Raw genomic sequence first — 13,798 nt, forward strand, 5'->3', positions numbered from 1 at the left:
GACTTGTAATTATTCTTTCATGTGGATGTGTTATTTATTTGACTTAGTATTAATTAAATTCAAATGTGACTCAACATCTTGGGATACTTAAGGAATGTAATCTGTTATGTTTGCTTATGCGTGATTGTATGTTTTGCTTCCGCTACTTTATGATTGATGTGTATGTTGTTATTTAAAAAAATAAAAAATGTTTGGCAAACTTAGTAAAACTTTAGGTTAATTCATTTGGATCCTTTGGCGGGGCGTTACATGGTAGATGTACCAAACAAGGTTGCCACTATTGTAGTAATAATTTTGACTTTGTCAATTCAAACATATTGTGATATCAATGGGCTGAGCTTTCAGCTTTTAAAGAGTTGCTCACCAACTTGTGACTTTTTTCTTATAATCTCAGATTGTCACCTTATCCTAAAGTGCATTTCTTGTGTTCAGATAACCGTACTGTTGAGTGTAGGGCAGTGGTTTATCAATTTGATGTGTTCCTTTATTAACAGATTTATATCTTTATTTTTAGGATTTTAAAATTTATGTAATAATAAATCTACTTCATGAGATTCTTCATTTTTTCATTGGATTTTAAACTTTAGTTTAAAGTTGCCTTTTGCAAGGAATAGATTAAGGGCATCCTAGTCTAGGCTGAATTATTTCATTCAATTTTTATTTTCAGCACTTTTTCATTAACCAAAAAATCAGTACATTAGATTTTACCTCTTCTAGAAAAATTTATGATTTGTTTTAAGAACCCTTCTAAATTTTTATTTTCTCTCTTCTTGGGCTTTACATTTCCTGAAGACAGATAACAAGATGTGATCCAAATTTTGAAGAAATAAATAATTAGGTGTAGTTTATCCAGAAACCTTTCTTAAAAATTAATTTTAAAAAATAATCCGAATAGTTCTAGAGATTAGATTTCATCTTCCCTCTGTGGTAATTTTGAACGCAATCAGTTACGGCTATTCACCTCTGAGGCATACAAGCAAACATCACTCTTTTTCTGCGACAAGATAGCCTTCCTGCAGAAACTAAGAACCTTTACCTTAATAAATGTCAGGGCATTTCCCACTACCACAGAGTGCTACCTAACTGCTGCATCATTAACAATTTATAGTAACTAAATAGTGATTTAGGCAAACTTCTTACATATGGAACCAAAAGAATGCTCTCTAATGCTAAATTTTAATAAAAAATCCCATGACTATGCTAGCACGAAATTTAGAATTCACGAAGTTGAAGTTGTGACCATTTTACAAATAAAAAGTTCAAAAAAAAAACTCAAGCAAAATTACCATTTTGCACAAAATGTTGGGTTAAGTAAAAAGAAATGCTTAATCCTGGAAGTTCAGGCTGAGCCAAACACCATGGTTAAGCATTATCTAGCACATTTAGATCCTACTCATGTGTTCATTTGAAAGAGTAACCAAAGGACTCATTTGAAAACTACAGAAAAATGAGCTCACTGTAATACTGAAAAGTTGAACTTATCCAAGAAAGTTTGATATTGGATAAAGTATCCCAACATTGTTAAGTGCATAGGTAGGAAAATGGCTACCTGTAAATAATCTAAAGGATGTTGGAACTGCCCGATGCTGGGAAGCCCAAAATATGTCAGACTTTTTAGAAAGGTACAATCCTGGATCTATAATAATTGGTTTAGCTCTCTGATACCTGACACCAAATTTTGAATCAAATAACAAGAAACTTGTATTCAAATAATTGACAAAGCACACAGAATATTTGTCTATGATTGTACATAAAATATAACATCAAGAAACTTATACCTCGCACACTTACAATTTCCAGCCAATATCACTTGTATGTTCAATGAAATTGAGACCCCTTGGCAAATAGGTGAAAACATGAAGTAAATCTGCATGTATACCCACAGTCAGTCTCTACTCAAGAAAAGATACTTCAGTGAACTGGATCCCTAATCAAGTTTCTCAGCCTAGAAACTGCAACAATAAAAGCAATGAGAGAAAAAGGTGGGCACTATGTAAAGATGGTGATCAGCCTGCAAAGTACTCACACCCTGTTTGTGTTATAGATACTGGAATTTATTTGAGAAAGTCAGGAATAATTGTTTATTATTTAATATTTGGTGAGTGCGAATGCGTGACTTCAAACTGAGGGCATCATTTGGAAACCATAATTGCTTTAACAAATTTTAGCCAGGGAAATTTGAGTGCACCATCCATAACAGCAGACCTTGGCCAAAGGACTGAGGAAAACAACTGTCATACCTGAGTTTTTACAAATTGATTTAAGGGGAAAAGGGAAGAGTAAACTGAATCTCAAAGCAGCTACAATTCAAAACAGGGCAATTTAAACAGAACAAAAACATGATTCATACTGCAATCATATACCAGGAACACACACACAATTTATTCTTGTTGCTAAATGAAAACCATCAGCTAAATCCCAAAGAAATAATTCAACTCTTGAAGAGTACAATAAGAACCCAACCAATCAAATCATATTAACCTACAATTGTCCTTCACAGATTTGAATGTTATTTATTTCTAATTATAGCTTCAAGTTGTGATTTCTTCACTAGAACTCATGTGAATGATGCAGTTGCCTTTTATTGGTTGTATTACTTATAAGATTAATTAAAAATTGAAAAAGAAGCTATCAAATTTGGGAAAAATGTCTACACGCAAAGAAAATGTGAAAACCCCTAACTGGAACTGGTGTCACCTGAAAAAACAAACCCTGCTAGCTATAGCATAAGATATTACAACGTTCAAGCAGACCAATGAACGATAAATGCAAACTAAGTGAGTAAAACTAGTTCCTACCTGATAATTCAGCTTATACATGTGAACATCAATATTATGATATTATCCATACCAGACAGAGACTCAAATGAATGGTATAAATCCACACCAAGTAATCAAACTGTAAAGAGAGTGCAAAAGTGGAATGTCAGAGTATTCAAAGGGAGGTCCAGGTTCATGACTTGGCTAGTACAAGTTTTTCAACATGTACCAGAGGCAGTCTAAGACTGTAAAATTTATTGCTAGACAAAGAAGGCAACTATCTTACAAGAGGTAAGAGACCCAACCCAATTTCCGAACGATAAAAGCATTGTGAGATAGAGTTAACAAAATAGCAATTGAAGCACAATTTCTGCAAATGCATATATAAATGAGCCTACTGCTCTTGTCGCTTCACAGAGCAAAAGCTATAGATATTGGCGGCGTTCCATTAGTAATCTTCCTGTATAGCGGCATCTTTTTGAGTTGCTTGAACCCACTAGAACTGGGATCTGTTTATAACCAACGGATAGACTTCCAACGGTTTGACATCCAAGATAGACTCCCAACCGTTTGAATCCACTTCATATTTTTGGTCACACGGCGTTGTAAATGCATGGCACTAAGATATGCAACGAACAGAAGGCCCAACGTACAAAAATAACAGTAAAATTAACCAATCAAAGAGCTTACCATCTTGTGTGACAAGGGGATAGTCAGAAGCACTAAGGTTGATGAACCAGTCCCAATCCTTACTTTCCTTCAGCAAAATCGCCACAGCTTGTAGAGTACAAGAAATCATAGTTGGACCTTTATATGTAACTAAATTAGCCTTCCCGACTACATGAACATTCTTTGCTTGTGAAAAAACGGGATCAGATTTCACCAACATTGCCACTTCAAGCCTTTCCCTTGGAGGTGCTTCCAGGTCCAGATGTAAAACATAGTGGTTTCTCGGATGGTAAAGAGCCTGCAATGTTCTTCTCATTCTACCACTGTCTCCCTTTGTACCAGATATCAGATAGGCTATTCTTGGAGGCTTGAGATTCGTGGGAAGATTTTTTTGGCCTAATTCAGATTCGACAAAATACCCACTTGAATCATCTGTCCGTTTGAGTGAAACTAGTTGAAGAGACGAGGATTTTATCCCCTGAGCAGATGTGTTAAACTCACCAATTAGAAAGTACATCAGGATCACAAATATCAGTAAGCTAGAAATCATTGGAAGCAGCCATTTTCTTTCACTGGCTGCTCTACCATTATGAAAATGGGAACTTTTCTTCATACCTAACAGACAAGATTTAAAGTGACTGCGGATGACCAACAAACTCTAGCCAACAGTTCACAAGAATGAAACGAGCAACTACATTGAGAGACTATATACAGTTAACCTAAGACACCCTGATTCCCTGCAAAAATCATACGAATCCAAAAGCTAGGAAATATGGAGAAAAGCAAATTGAACAAAAGTACTCATCTGAAACCAGACCAAAGGAACCAAACAATGAGAGGCGATTGAAAGAGGGAGCGCTACAAAAAATTAATTGAGTGCCACATTTATGGGTTCTCATCGAATGCTTTTTCATTATTTCTGAGATTGAGATTGTATTGGCCATGATGACTCCATCAGAACTAAGGTACTCCGAAAAGTGGGAAAACTGATGCAGCGCACACACAAAAGGTCAAAAGTTAAAAAGATTATACAAAACACTCAATGGAAACTCGTGTCATCATCGATTTGCTGCATCTGCTTCTTCAAGCTGTGAGAATAAGTTGCTACTTGCCGTTGATCACCGAATGCAGATGACTCAGATTCACATCCAAATGAACAATGACGGCAATAAATCCGCCTAAATTATATTTAAATAAAGAACGGAATATTTTAGTTAAATGGATTATTAGGTATGGAAAAGATGGAATGTTCTTGCTTAACAAACGAATAATTAACATCTTCAACCGCTCTGGCAGCAACATTTGATCATATAATTAAAGCTAAAACATTTGATAATCTAATTTAAAAAACCATTTGATCGTGTAAGTTTTTTTTTTTTTTAAATATGGCCTTTCCTTTAAGGTGATTTCATTTCTTAAAAAAATAAACCAAAAAAAATTGGTATTTAATCAAGATTATCGGACTAAATAAATAGGCGATGTAGCTCTTTCATGTTACCAAACCAAAAACTAGGCTTATTATTATTATTAGTCCCTTTTGGCTTATTATTATTATTAGTCCCTGCCAGGATACTATAGCATAGTGGTGATTTTATTACTTCAAATATTATTGTCAATGACAAAGCAATATTTAATTTTTGGTATAATGTTTTGTTATTTCTTTTTTTTTTTTAATAATTTTCCTTTTGGCTTATTATTATTATTAGTCCCTGCCCAATGGCAGGATACTATAGCATAGTGGTGATTTTATTACTTCAAATATTATTGTCAATGACAAAGCAATATTTAATTTTTGGTATAATGTTTTGTTATTTCTTTTTTTTTTTAATAATTTTTATTTACAATATTCTGAATTTTTTATTGGATGATGGCATGAACAGTAGAATTTCCACTCCTCCACATGCAAAAAAAAATTTTGTCTTTGTAATGTTTCTATATTTTTTATGTATTTGGTTCTTGTCACAATTTTAAATGATATTTAATAGTATGCAATTACAACTGTAGCAGTAGTAGTGACATCTTTGATTTTCCTAATATGAGTTGTCTTTTCATGTAGAGAAAATTTATCCTCAATCTTTGGCTTTACCGTCCGCATTAATAGAACATCATATCTATGAGACATATGATAGCACTTTTCTGGGTAAAAATGTGTTCTTAATGTACCTGTGTGTCTTCCAATGAATGCTTTGGTTGTTCGAGTAAAGAAGAATAGTGATATTCATTGAAGTGGTATGACTACCATGTTTTAAAATCTATTTGGAAGGGATTTTTAGTTATAAAAAAAACTCTAGATCTATTCCATTGTTCCTTTTGTGAAGTTGTGCATATTGTTGGAAATACAATAATTTGCATAAATTTTGTTGAGCACTTTGACTCTTGTGCTTTGTCAGTTTGATTTGTCTTTTCATCCCCTTCGATTGTGTGATCCAATCTTCATGAAATCTTAAAAATCTTATCTTTTTTGGATCACAATTGATTTTCCTTACTTCATTTGTGGCAGGTCACATTAATTTGATAAGAAAAATCTAAATTTAGCACATTTGGTCATCTACTAATAAATACATTAGGGAATGTTTCTTGCTGACACTTGACATTGTCGACTATATCTCATCGGTTGATCTATAGAATTGATTGTGAGCTTTCAAATTGAAAGTCATTTTGAGTGATGTGCATTGTTGCATGGTAAGGTTTTTTAATAACAATAATTTGTTTTTCTTTCTTTCTTTTTAGGTTGTGAACTTTTTGAAAGCTTATGTCTTCAAAAGAACATTTGTTTTTACAATGTTCTATAACTGTTGCAACTTTTTTTTGCTCTCTTGGTAATAGCTGCAGAGAGGAGCCTGCGAATCTTATTGAAAATATGTAGCATCACCTGAATTGTTTGAGTTGAGGTACTTTCTTTTCCATGCTTGATTGCATTTTATACTGTTTATTCCTTGTAGTTGTGAACAAGTTGGGCTCCATAATTTGTTTATCTTTTTCTGCGATCCTGAGTATGATATTTATTTATTCTTCCTTTTTTCATTTTGACCTACATGGACTACTTATTTTTATAGGTTATGTTGTAGTAATCTAAGTCATAAAAAATTTGTGTTGGCTCTATAATTTGTTTATCTTTTTCTGCGATCCCAAGTATGATATTTAATTTTTTTCCTTTTTTTCATTTTGACCTACATGGACTACTTATTTTTATAGGTTATGTTGTAGTAATCTAAGTCATAAAAAATTTGTGTTGGCTACAAAGGATCAAACACTTGTTGGGTCTTTGAGGTGCAGAGTTGTGTACTTCTTGTGGGCTAGTAAACTTACAAGTTATATAACTTTGCTGAGACCTTGTGTCTGTAAACTGTGAACTTTCCGTAGTTGTAGTTTTTTTTTAATTCATCCATAAGATGTTCTCTATTTGTAGATTATTTTTTGATCACATTCTCACCCTTCTCAACATCTACACCTTCTTCCTTTCCCCTTCTGACACCTTCGAATCCATATTCATTCTCAATTTGTAACAATCTAAGCAAACGTCAGTCAAACATAGCTACACATGTTTGTGAATCGTAAACCCTCTTCTGTGCAATGTAGAATTTTCTGTAGTACCTGCCCCTAGTTCGCATTTCTGTTATCATTGTCAAATTCTTTAGGCTGATTTTATGCATTGATTAGTTTTAGAGATATTGGATTTACAATATTATGATATTTTTTCATGTCTTTGATTACAAATGTATCAGTTATTATTGCTTAGTTGATTTCATTCATGTGTTGTTAATGATATTTTGATGATCCTAGTTAGTAAATGTGGTTTCTTTCATAAAAATGTTGACATGATGTCTTTAGTGATGATTATGTTGTATGGATAGAGATGCATTATTATATGTACGCATTTGATGTTAGACTTGTGATTTTTACAATACTTACCCCATACTTGCATGTGTATGGTGCGCGTGTTTATTTTATCTTTTTGTCTGAAGTGTTTGATGTGGTTAAGGGAGGGAGTTGTAGTCACCTGCTAGTCGGGATCTACACGATGCACCACTCCCTGCCATTGCCTGTTTAGTTTAGATATAACTATATACATGTACATGCTCGTCTTTTATGCAGGATGCAGGTACCAAGCATCGACTTCCTCGAATTGCCAGGATGAGCGTGCTCTATTACAAATACTCAAATGGTGAGAATGTGAAGATAATGATCAGGTCCAATCCTAGCCATAAGCCTATAATACTTGTCCTGCAAGGAGGACTCGTAACAGACTGTCTACCCTTTTTAAACCGGTGAGTATTTTGTGCGTATGTTGTTTTGTGAGTCTTTGATGAATTTCTATTAATTAAGTCTAATTAATAGATTAAATTAATAATTTAATTTAATGGAAAATTATTATGATATTATGACTATTTAATTATATTTAATTAATTGAGAAATTAATTAAATATAAAGAATTGGATTCGAAGATAAAAGCTATAAGATTAAATTTAGAACGTGATAATATTTATTTAATTTAATAATAATATATTTAGAGTTCATTTTTAAATAAATGCTAAATATTATTGTTATTTAAGTTAATAAATATTTATCAAATTAAACTTTCAAAAATATATTAAAAAGGAAAAAGATATTAATTTATGGAAAAGATTTAAGTTCGCATGAATGAGTTTTAAATATAAGAGATTAATTTAAAAGATAAAATATGTGAACTTGATTAAGATATTTTATTATAGTGTGCATTAGATTAAAGTTAATAAATTAATTTAAAGTAAAGTAAAGTGGAAAGATTAAATAAAGTAATTTAATAATTCACTTAACGTGCATGAAAGGAATAATAAAAGAATATCTTAATTAAAAAGAAAATTAATTGTGCATGAATGAATTAATTAAATAAAATTATTCTAATTTAGAAGTGGTGGTGACAGAAACCCTAAAAGGTAATTAGATTCTATATTAGGGGTTTTCAGGTCATTATTGCACACACAAGTTTTTCAGACACAAGTTTTTATCACACAGGTTTTGGAGAGCAACTCAGAGGGTTTGCGAAAGAAAGGAATTTCTCGTGGCTTGAAGGATTTTGTGTAGGAATTTTCATCTTATTGTCAAAGTTTAGCATCAGTACGAGGTAGGGTTTGAAATTCCATGAATGCATTTTCAATTTGGAAAATATATCTGTGTGCTCCGTGTTTGTTTGGGTGGTTGAAATTCTGTTTGTCGTCTTGATTGTTGTCCAAATCTGATTGATTGATATTAGTCTTTCATTATTCATATTTATGAAGAAAATCGTAGAGAAAATTAATTTAAAACACGTAGGGTTTGAAAGAAAGGCAAATTCTAATTTAGAAAGAAAAAAATTCGATCATTGCCCATATTTGTCCTATCAGAATAAGATGGCAATTGTTTATAAAAAAAAAATTGAAGTAAAATAAAAATGATTTATTTGTTAAATATTAATTGTGATGGTTATTTTTATGAATTATAGAATTAATATAAAATAAATTAATATTAAAAAAAAAAGAGGAAAACTTTTTACAAATACTATAATATTAAAATTTATATATATATATATATATATATATATATTATGTATGGGTCGGGTGGGGAAAACCCCACACCCTCCCCTCTTTAATATTGCTGCCACGCAGCAACCCTGCTGCGTCGATTACTGATGCAGCGTACCTTGCTACGGCAGCAGCAGAATCGCTGCAACGGCCGCCCTTAAAAGGGATGGCACATGCGATTTAAATCGCATTTTCAAAAGTTTGTTTTTTTTTTTTAAGTTTTAACATTATTAATTTTTAATAATAGTTTATTTTTAATGATTTATATTTATTAATTAGTATTAATATATATTAGTTAAATAAATATTAAATGATATTTAATGTGTATTAAATATTAATTAGGTTTTAATTTAGAAAATATTAATGAGTTACAAATTATATTAATATAAATTATGTTTAAATGAATTATTTGTATTAATTAATTGATTAAAATTATGATAATGATTAATTTAAGTCAATTAAATTATTATCATAGTAATGTATCATCATGAATTGATTTTTTTTTAATATTAATTAATTTAATTAAATAGAATTTAATTAGAATTAATTAATAACGAAAGTTGTTTAATTGGGTTATCATAACACTAATTTTTAATAAAATTATAAATTATTTTCTTGGAAAGTAACAAGCATTATTTTTAATCATTTAAATAATTACCTATGGGGCTAATTTTAGAAAACTGTTTTAAAATCAATAAGGTTAAAATTTGATCTAAGAACGGGTATATTATAAGGGTGATATTGAAAGTCTTATACACTTGAAACGTACATTGAACCAAAACGAAAACTTTACTTTTGACTTTGTTGTGTATTATCAAATCAAACCAAACTATGAAACTGTGGTGTTGCTTGTACTATCTATGCTTTTGGATTTTGGGGTTGTTTAGATCTTGACCAGTCTAGGGAGTACACCAGGGGTTGTGAGATTTATGTTATACCATTTATGTGACTGGATGTCATGATATATCTTGTGATTTAAATTGAAATTATGTTTATGAGATTTGCTTGGTGGTACAATTATGTCTACTTGGGTGGGAGAACCATCTTGTTATCAGGTTGCCTGTTAAGGAACTGAGTTTGATCTTTATGGGTGTTGTGGTATGGGACACAACTGTGGATTTATGTGCTTAGGAGAGGTTGTATAGGTACGTGACTTGGGAGTGGCTTGCATAGGGGTCTGGGACCCAAAGTGGTCAGTACCAGGGTAACCTAATGCAAGTTATGTAATAAGTGATAATCTAGTAATTAAAATTTATGGGGGGAAACACACTAAAAAGATAAGTTAGAGATTTTTGATCTACCCATGCCTTGAGTGCTTGTATAGACTAAGGATGGAATGAGATGAGTGCCTCGTCTTCTTGAGAGGGCTCTCTAGTTTCCATATGTGTGATGTTGAGGGTCCGGGGTTCAGAGTAACCAGTCCAGGGTAACTCAACGCTTGAGGGTCCGGGGTCTATTAAGAGATCAGTCCAGGGTAACTCAAGCAGCCATGTGATGACACTCCCTAGTATGTAGCCTGAGTCTCCTCTGTAGATTTGTGTACCTTTGGTGGTGTACTTATCGTTGGTGGTGTATTTATTGTCGGATGTGTTTATTATGGTTATTTACTTTCATTGATGATGATTGGTGATTCATGGATATTGTACTTTTGACATGTGGCTTTTGACTTGAGATGATTATCTTTCGTTGACTTTATCTTATGATCTTGGTATTTGGTTTATACTTGGTTTGTGTATGATGTTTGGTTATGCAGTGTCGGTATTGGATTGAGTGTTCTTACTTCTGGATTATTTTATCTTCTTGAGTAGTATGTGTTACCTTTGAGGTAGTTTTGGCTATTAGGGGTACCTTGCCTAGGAATGTTTTATGTTTGTTTTACCGTATGTGGATCGTTCATTATCTTCCCTGCACGGTGGGAGTGGAAGCCTGACTAGGTAACCATGCGGTCGGAAGGTAGTGCCTTCTTACCATTTGGGTTCCCCTTCACATTGCTAGCTATTGGATGTTTGTTGCAGAAGATGTACCTTTATCATTCTTATTTCTTATCTTAGAGACTTCTTTTCAGATGATGTATATGCGTTATCATGTATCATGATGTATTGTATCTATTCTCACATACCCTGCGACATGTGCAGTGGATGTTATTTATTGGATGTACTTTCATTGTATTAGTTATACTTATGCTTTGCTTATGCGATTATGTATCTGTTATTTCTTTATGATCTTGAGACATTGTACTTGGAACTTAAACTAATTAATTTAAAATTATTAAATGTGACTCAACGTAAAGGAAATCTTGAGGAATTGAAATTGTATCTGTAATTGATTATGTGTATTTGATATGTATGTTCTTATTGCTTCTGCATTAATGTTATCTTGATGTTGTTTAAACTTTTTTTTTAAAAAAATAGTTTAGTAAACATTGTATCATGTTAGGTTTATTTCTCTTGGGTTCCCGAGTGGGGCGTTACATTTTCTAGGAATCTGTAGAATTAAACGCAAAGTTGAATCCAAACTATACTTTGTGACTAGTTGAAATGTACAATTTAAGGATTGGAAAATTATGGAACAATTTACTTCAACTTAAGATGTTGATTTGTGGATCATTATTTGTACCACTTATTAACATCGGCTATAATGGACAGAGAGCTATTTACCAAAAAACAATTGGATAAATATTTCTTACTAGATTTGAGAGTTTATAACTAAAAGTGGTTTGTTCTTATGTACAATTTATTGTAAACTTTTATCAATGGAGTTTGAATTTTTGGGCTTTCATTTTTCCTTGACAAATTTCCCTTCTTCATAGTCCTAAATTCTTGCAGTTTGCCATCCCCAAGTCCCACAAAGAGTGTGTTGCATGATAACTTATATGAGATACCTTCTCTTGGGGCTCAAGTCCAGGCTGTTAGTGTTGGAATTATATGAGATACCTTCTCTTGGGACTCAAGTCCAAGCTGTTAGTGTTGGAATTTTCCCATTGCAACATGAGAGATTTTTTTAAATTTGTCTATTGAGGATGCTCTATAAAGTGTCTATTTGACACCTAAGTTCCAGTTTAGACTAGAGCAATGGGATTGCAACTCGATTACCCATTTTCCACACTTGAAGTATTTAGTGGTCACATTCAAAGCCCATGAAGAGTATTTGAATGTGTAAGCCGTTGTAATACACCTCAAACCTAAATATTTGGGTTGGATGCGCCCTTGCTAAAGCTATTGGAAACATCCAATTTTGCAATTCAAATATGTAGAGGTGGAACTATTGAGATATTCCCCTTTTGCATGCCTAGATTATTTGTTTTTATTTAAGGGCACTCCTTGGTTCACCATAATCACTTTGCCTCCATAATTCATTTTTATCCTCTTTTAGATTATAACTCTATAATGTCTCATGGTATGTTCAAACCAAGTGGACCTTAAATGGCCCTATCTCTAAATACTTGAATTAAAATAGGCTATTTTTTATCCATGTTGTTAATATAGGACATTGAACTATATATGTATATTTATGAACAATTATGTAATGTTTCTGTGTTTATTTATCAATATAAAACAAGTCATGTAAGCTCTGAAGAAGAAGTTACAATTGAATAGTACAAAGCACTCAATGTAGAGACCAATTATGCTTCAACACTAACCTCATAAGAAGAATCTCATGCTACAAAGGCAACTATGTCTATACATGATACTACCTGAGGACATGTAGCTTTTAGTTTCTTTTTTACTTCATCGATCAATTGAAATCCGTGTACAGTTGGGGAATTTATAGGTGATGCTTTTTTTGCACGATTTCCAAGTTTGAAATTAAAGAGGATTGATCCATGACAACACTGCCCATCATAAAAAAAAAATATTAGATTGTGATACTTTACAAAACTCTTCACATATATGAAGTGAATTAAAGTAAGTACTAACCCTAACGAAGCAAGCATGGAAATGCATTCTTATAAGTGATGCAGCTAAGGTAGGCCATACATTACTCAAATGTGAGAAAACCTTGCTCTCCTTATTGTTATGCTACAAAATGTGGTAAACAATACTATCCCTATATGCTTAATTTGTAAACTATTATGAATTCTGCCCACAATTTACCAATCTTGACTATGAATCTGCAATTTTTAGAAATTATTTTTCAGACTTTTCATATAAGTATCCCCGAAAACTATCAACATATTTATGAAAAATCTAAACGTACTACACTTATCAACCACCTTTCTCATTTTTTACTTTCCAAAATTCATGATGATTTGCTCTACAATTCCTTGCATCTAAGAACATGTATCCTTTATCATACATCTCTGAAAAGAATACCACTACTTCCTCTTTGTTTTATTAGTTTGGCACATTGAAGGTTGATAACGATATGAAGTTGAATAGCAACAGAAGAGAGGAACCAAACTTACATGGTTGGAAATGATATGAAGCTGAATAGCAACAAAAGAGAGGAACCAAACTTACATGTGTTATTATTTTCTGTTAGATGTATCACTTTTGCTAAAATTTGATCATAATTTAATTTACTCAAGATAGACTAATATCAACAGGTGTGCATGTGATTGGCAGTACTCCAAACTTCCAGCAAATGAATTGTTGGTTCTTGTGTAGTTTAATACATATTTAAAATTGAAGCCTTCATAGTTATCTTATGCACATTTGGTAAATGTTGTTTAATTCAAAAATACATGGATAAAAATATAAACTAAAAATTATCTTTTAGCAATGACATGAGCTAGAGAATATTTTATTCATTGGAGCGTGTATTTTTATTTTCCCTATGTACTTGTGTGAGACTTAACACATGGATCTTGTAGACAACTAAGCCAGTATA

General features: G+C 32.2%; 1 protein-coding gene across 1 annotated transcript in view; it reads right to left on the bottom strand.

Annotated features, from left to right (window-relative positions):
• The window catches only part of LOC149545284 (beta-glucuronosyltransferase GlcAT14A-like), a 90,233-nt gene extending 85,945 nt beyond the window's left edge, over positions 1–4,288 (bottom strand). The window contains exons 1-3 of the mRNA XM_089790618.1: positions 3,450–4,288; positions 1,792–1,867; positions 1,550–1,665 (exon numbers count right to left, since the gene is read on the bottom strand). Coding sequence (XP_089646744.1) covers positions 1,550–1,665; positions 1,792–1,867; positions 3,450–4,041 — 784 coding nt within the window. The 5' untranslated portion in view covers positions 4,042–4,288. The remainder of the gene's footprint in view (positions 1–1,549; positions 1,666–1,791; positions 1,868–3,449) is intronic.
• Between the last annotated feature and the right edge of the window lie 9,510 nt (positions 4,289–13,798).

The sequence above is a fragment of the Cupressus sempervirens genome, chromosome 7 (assembly GCF_028749045.1).
Source record: "Cupressus sempervirens isolate cs-2001-9-10 chromosome 7, ASM2874904v1, whole genome shotgun sequence".
Taxonomy (NCBI): Eukaryota; Viridiplantae; Streptophyta; class Pinopsida; order Cupressales; family Cupressaceae; genus Cupressus; species Cupressus sempervirens.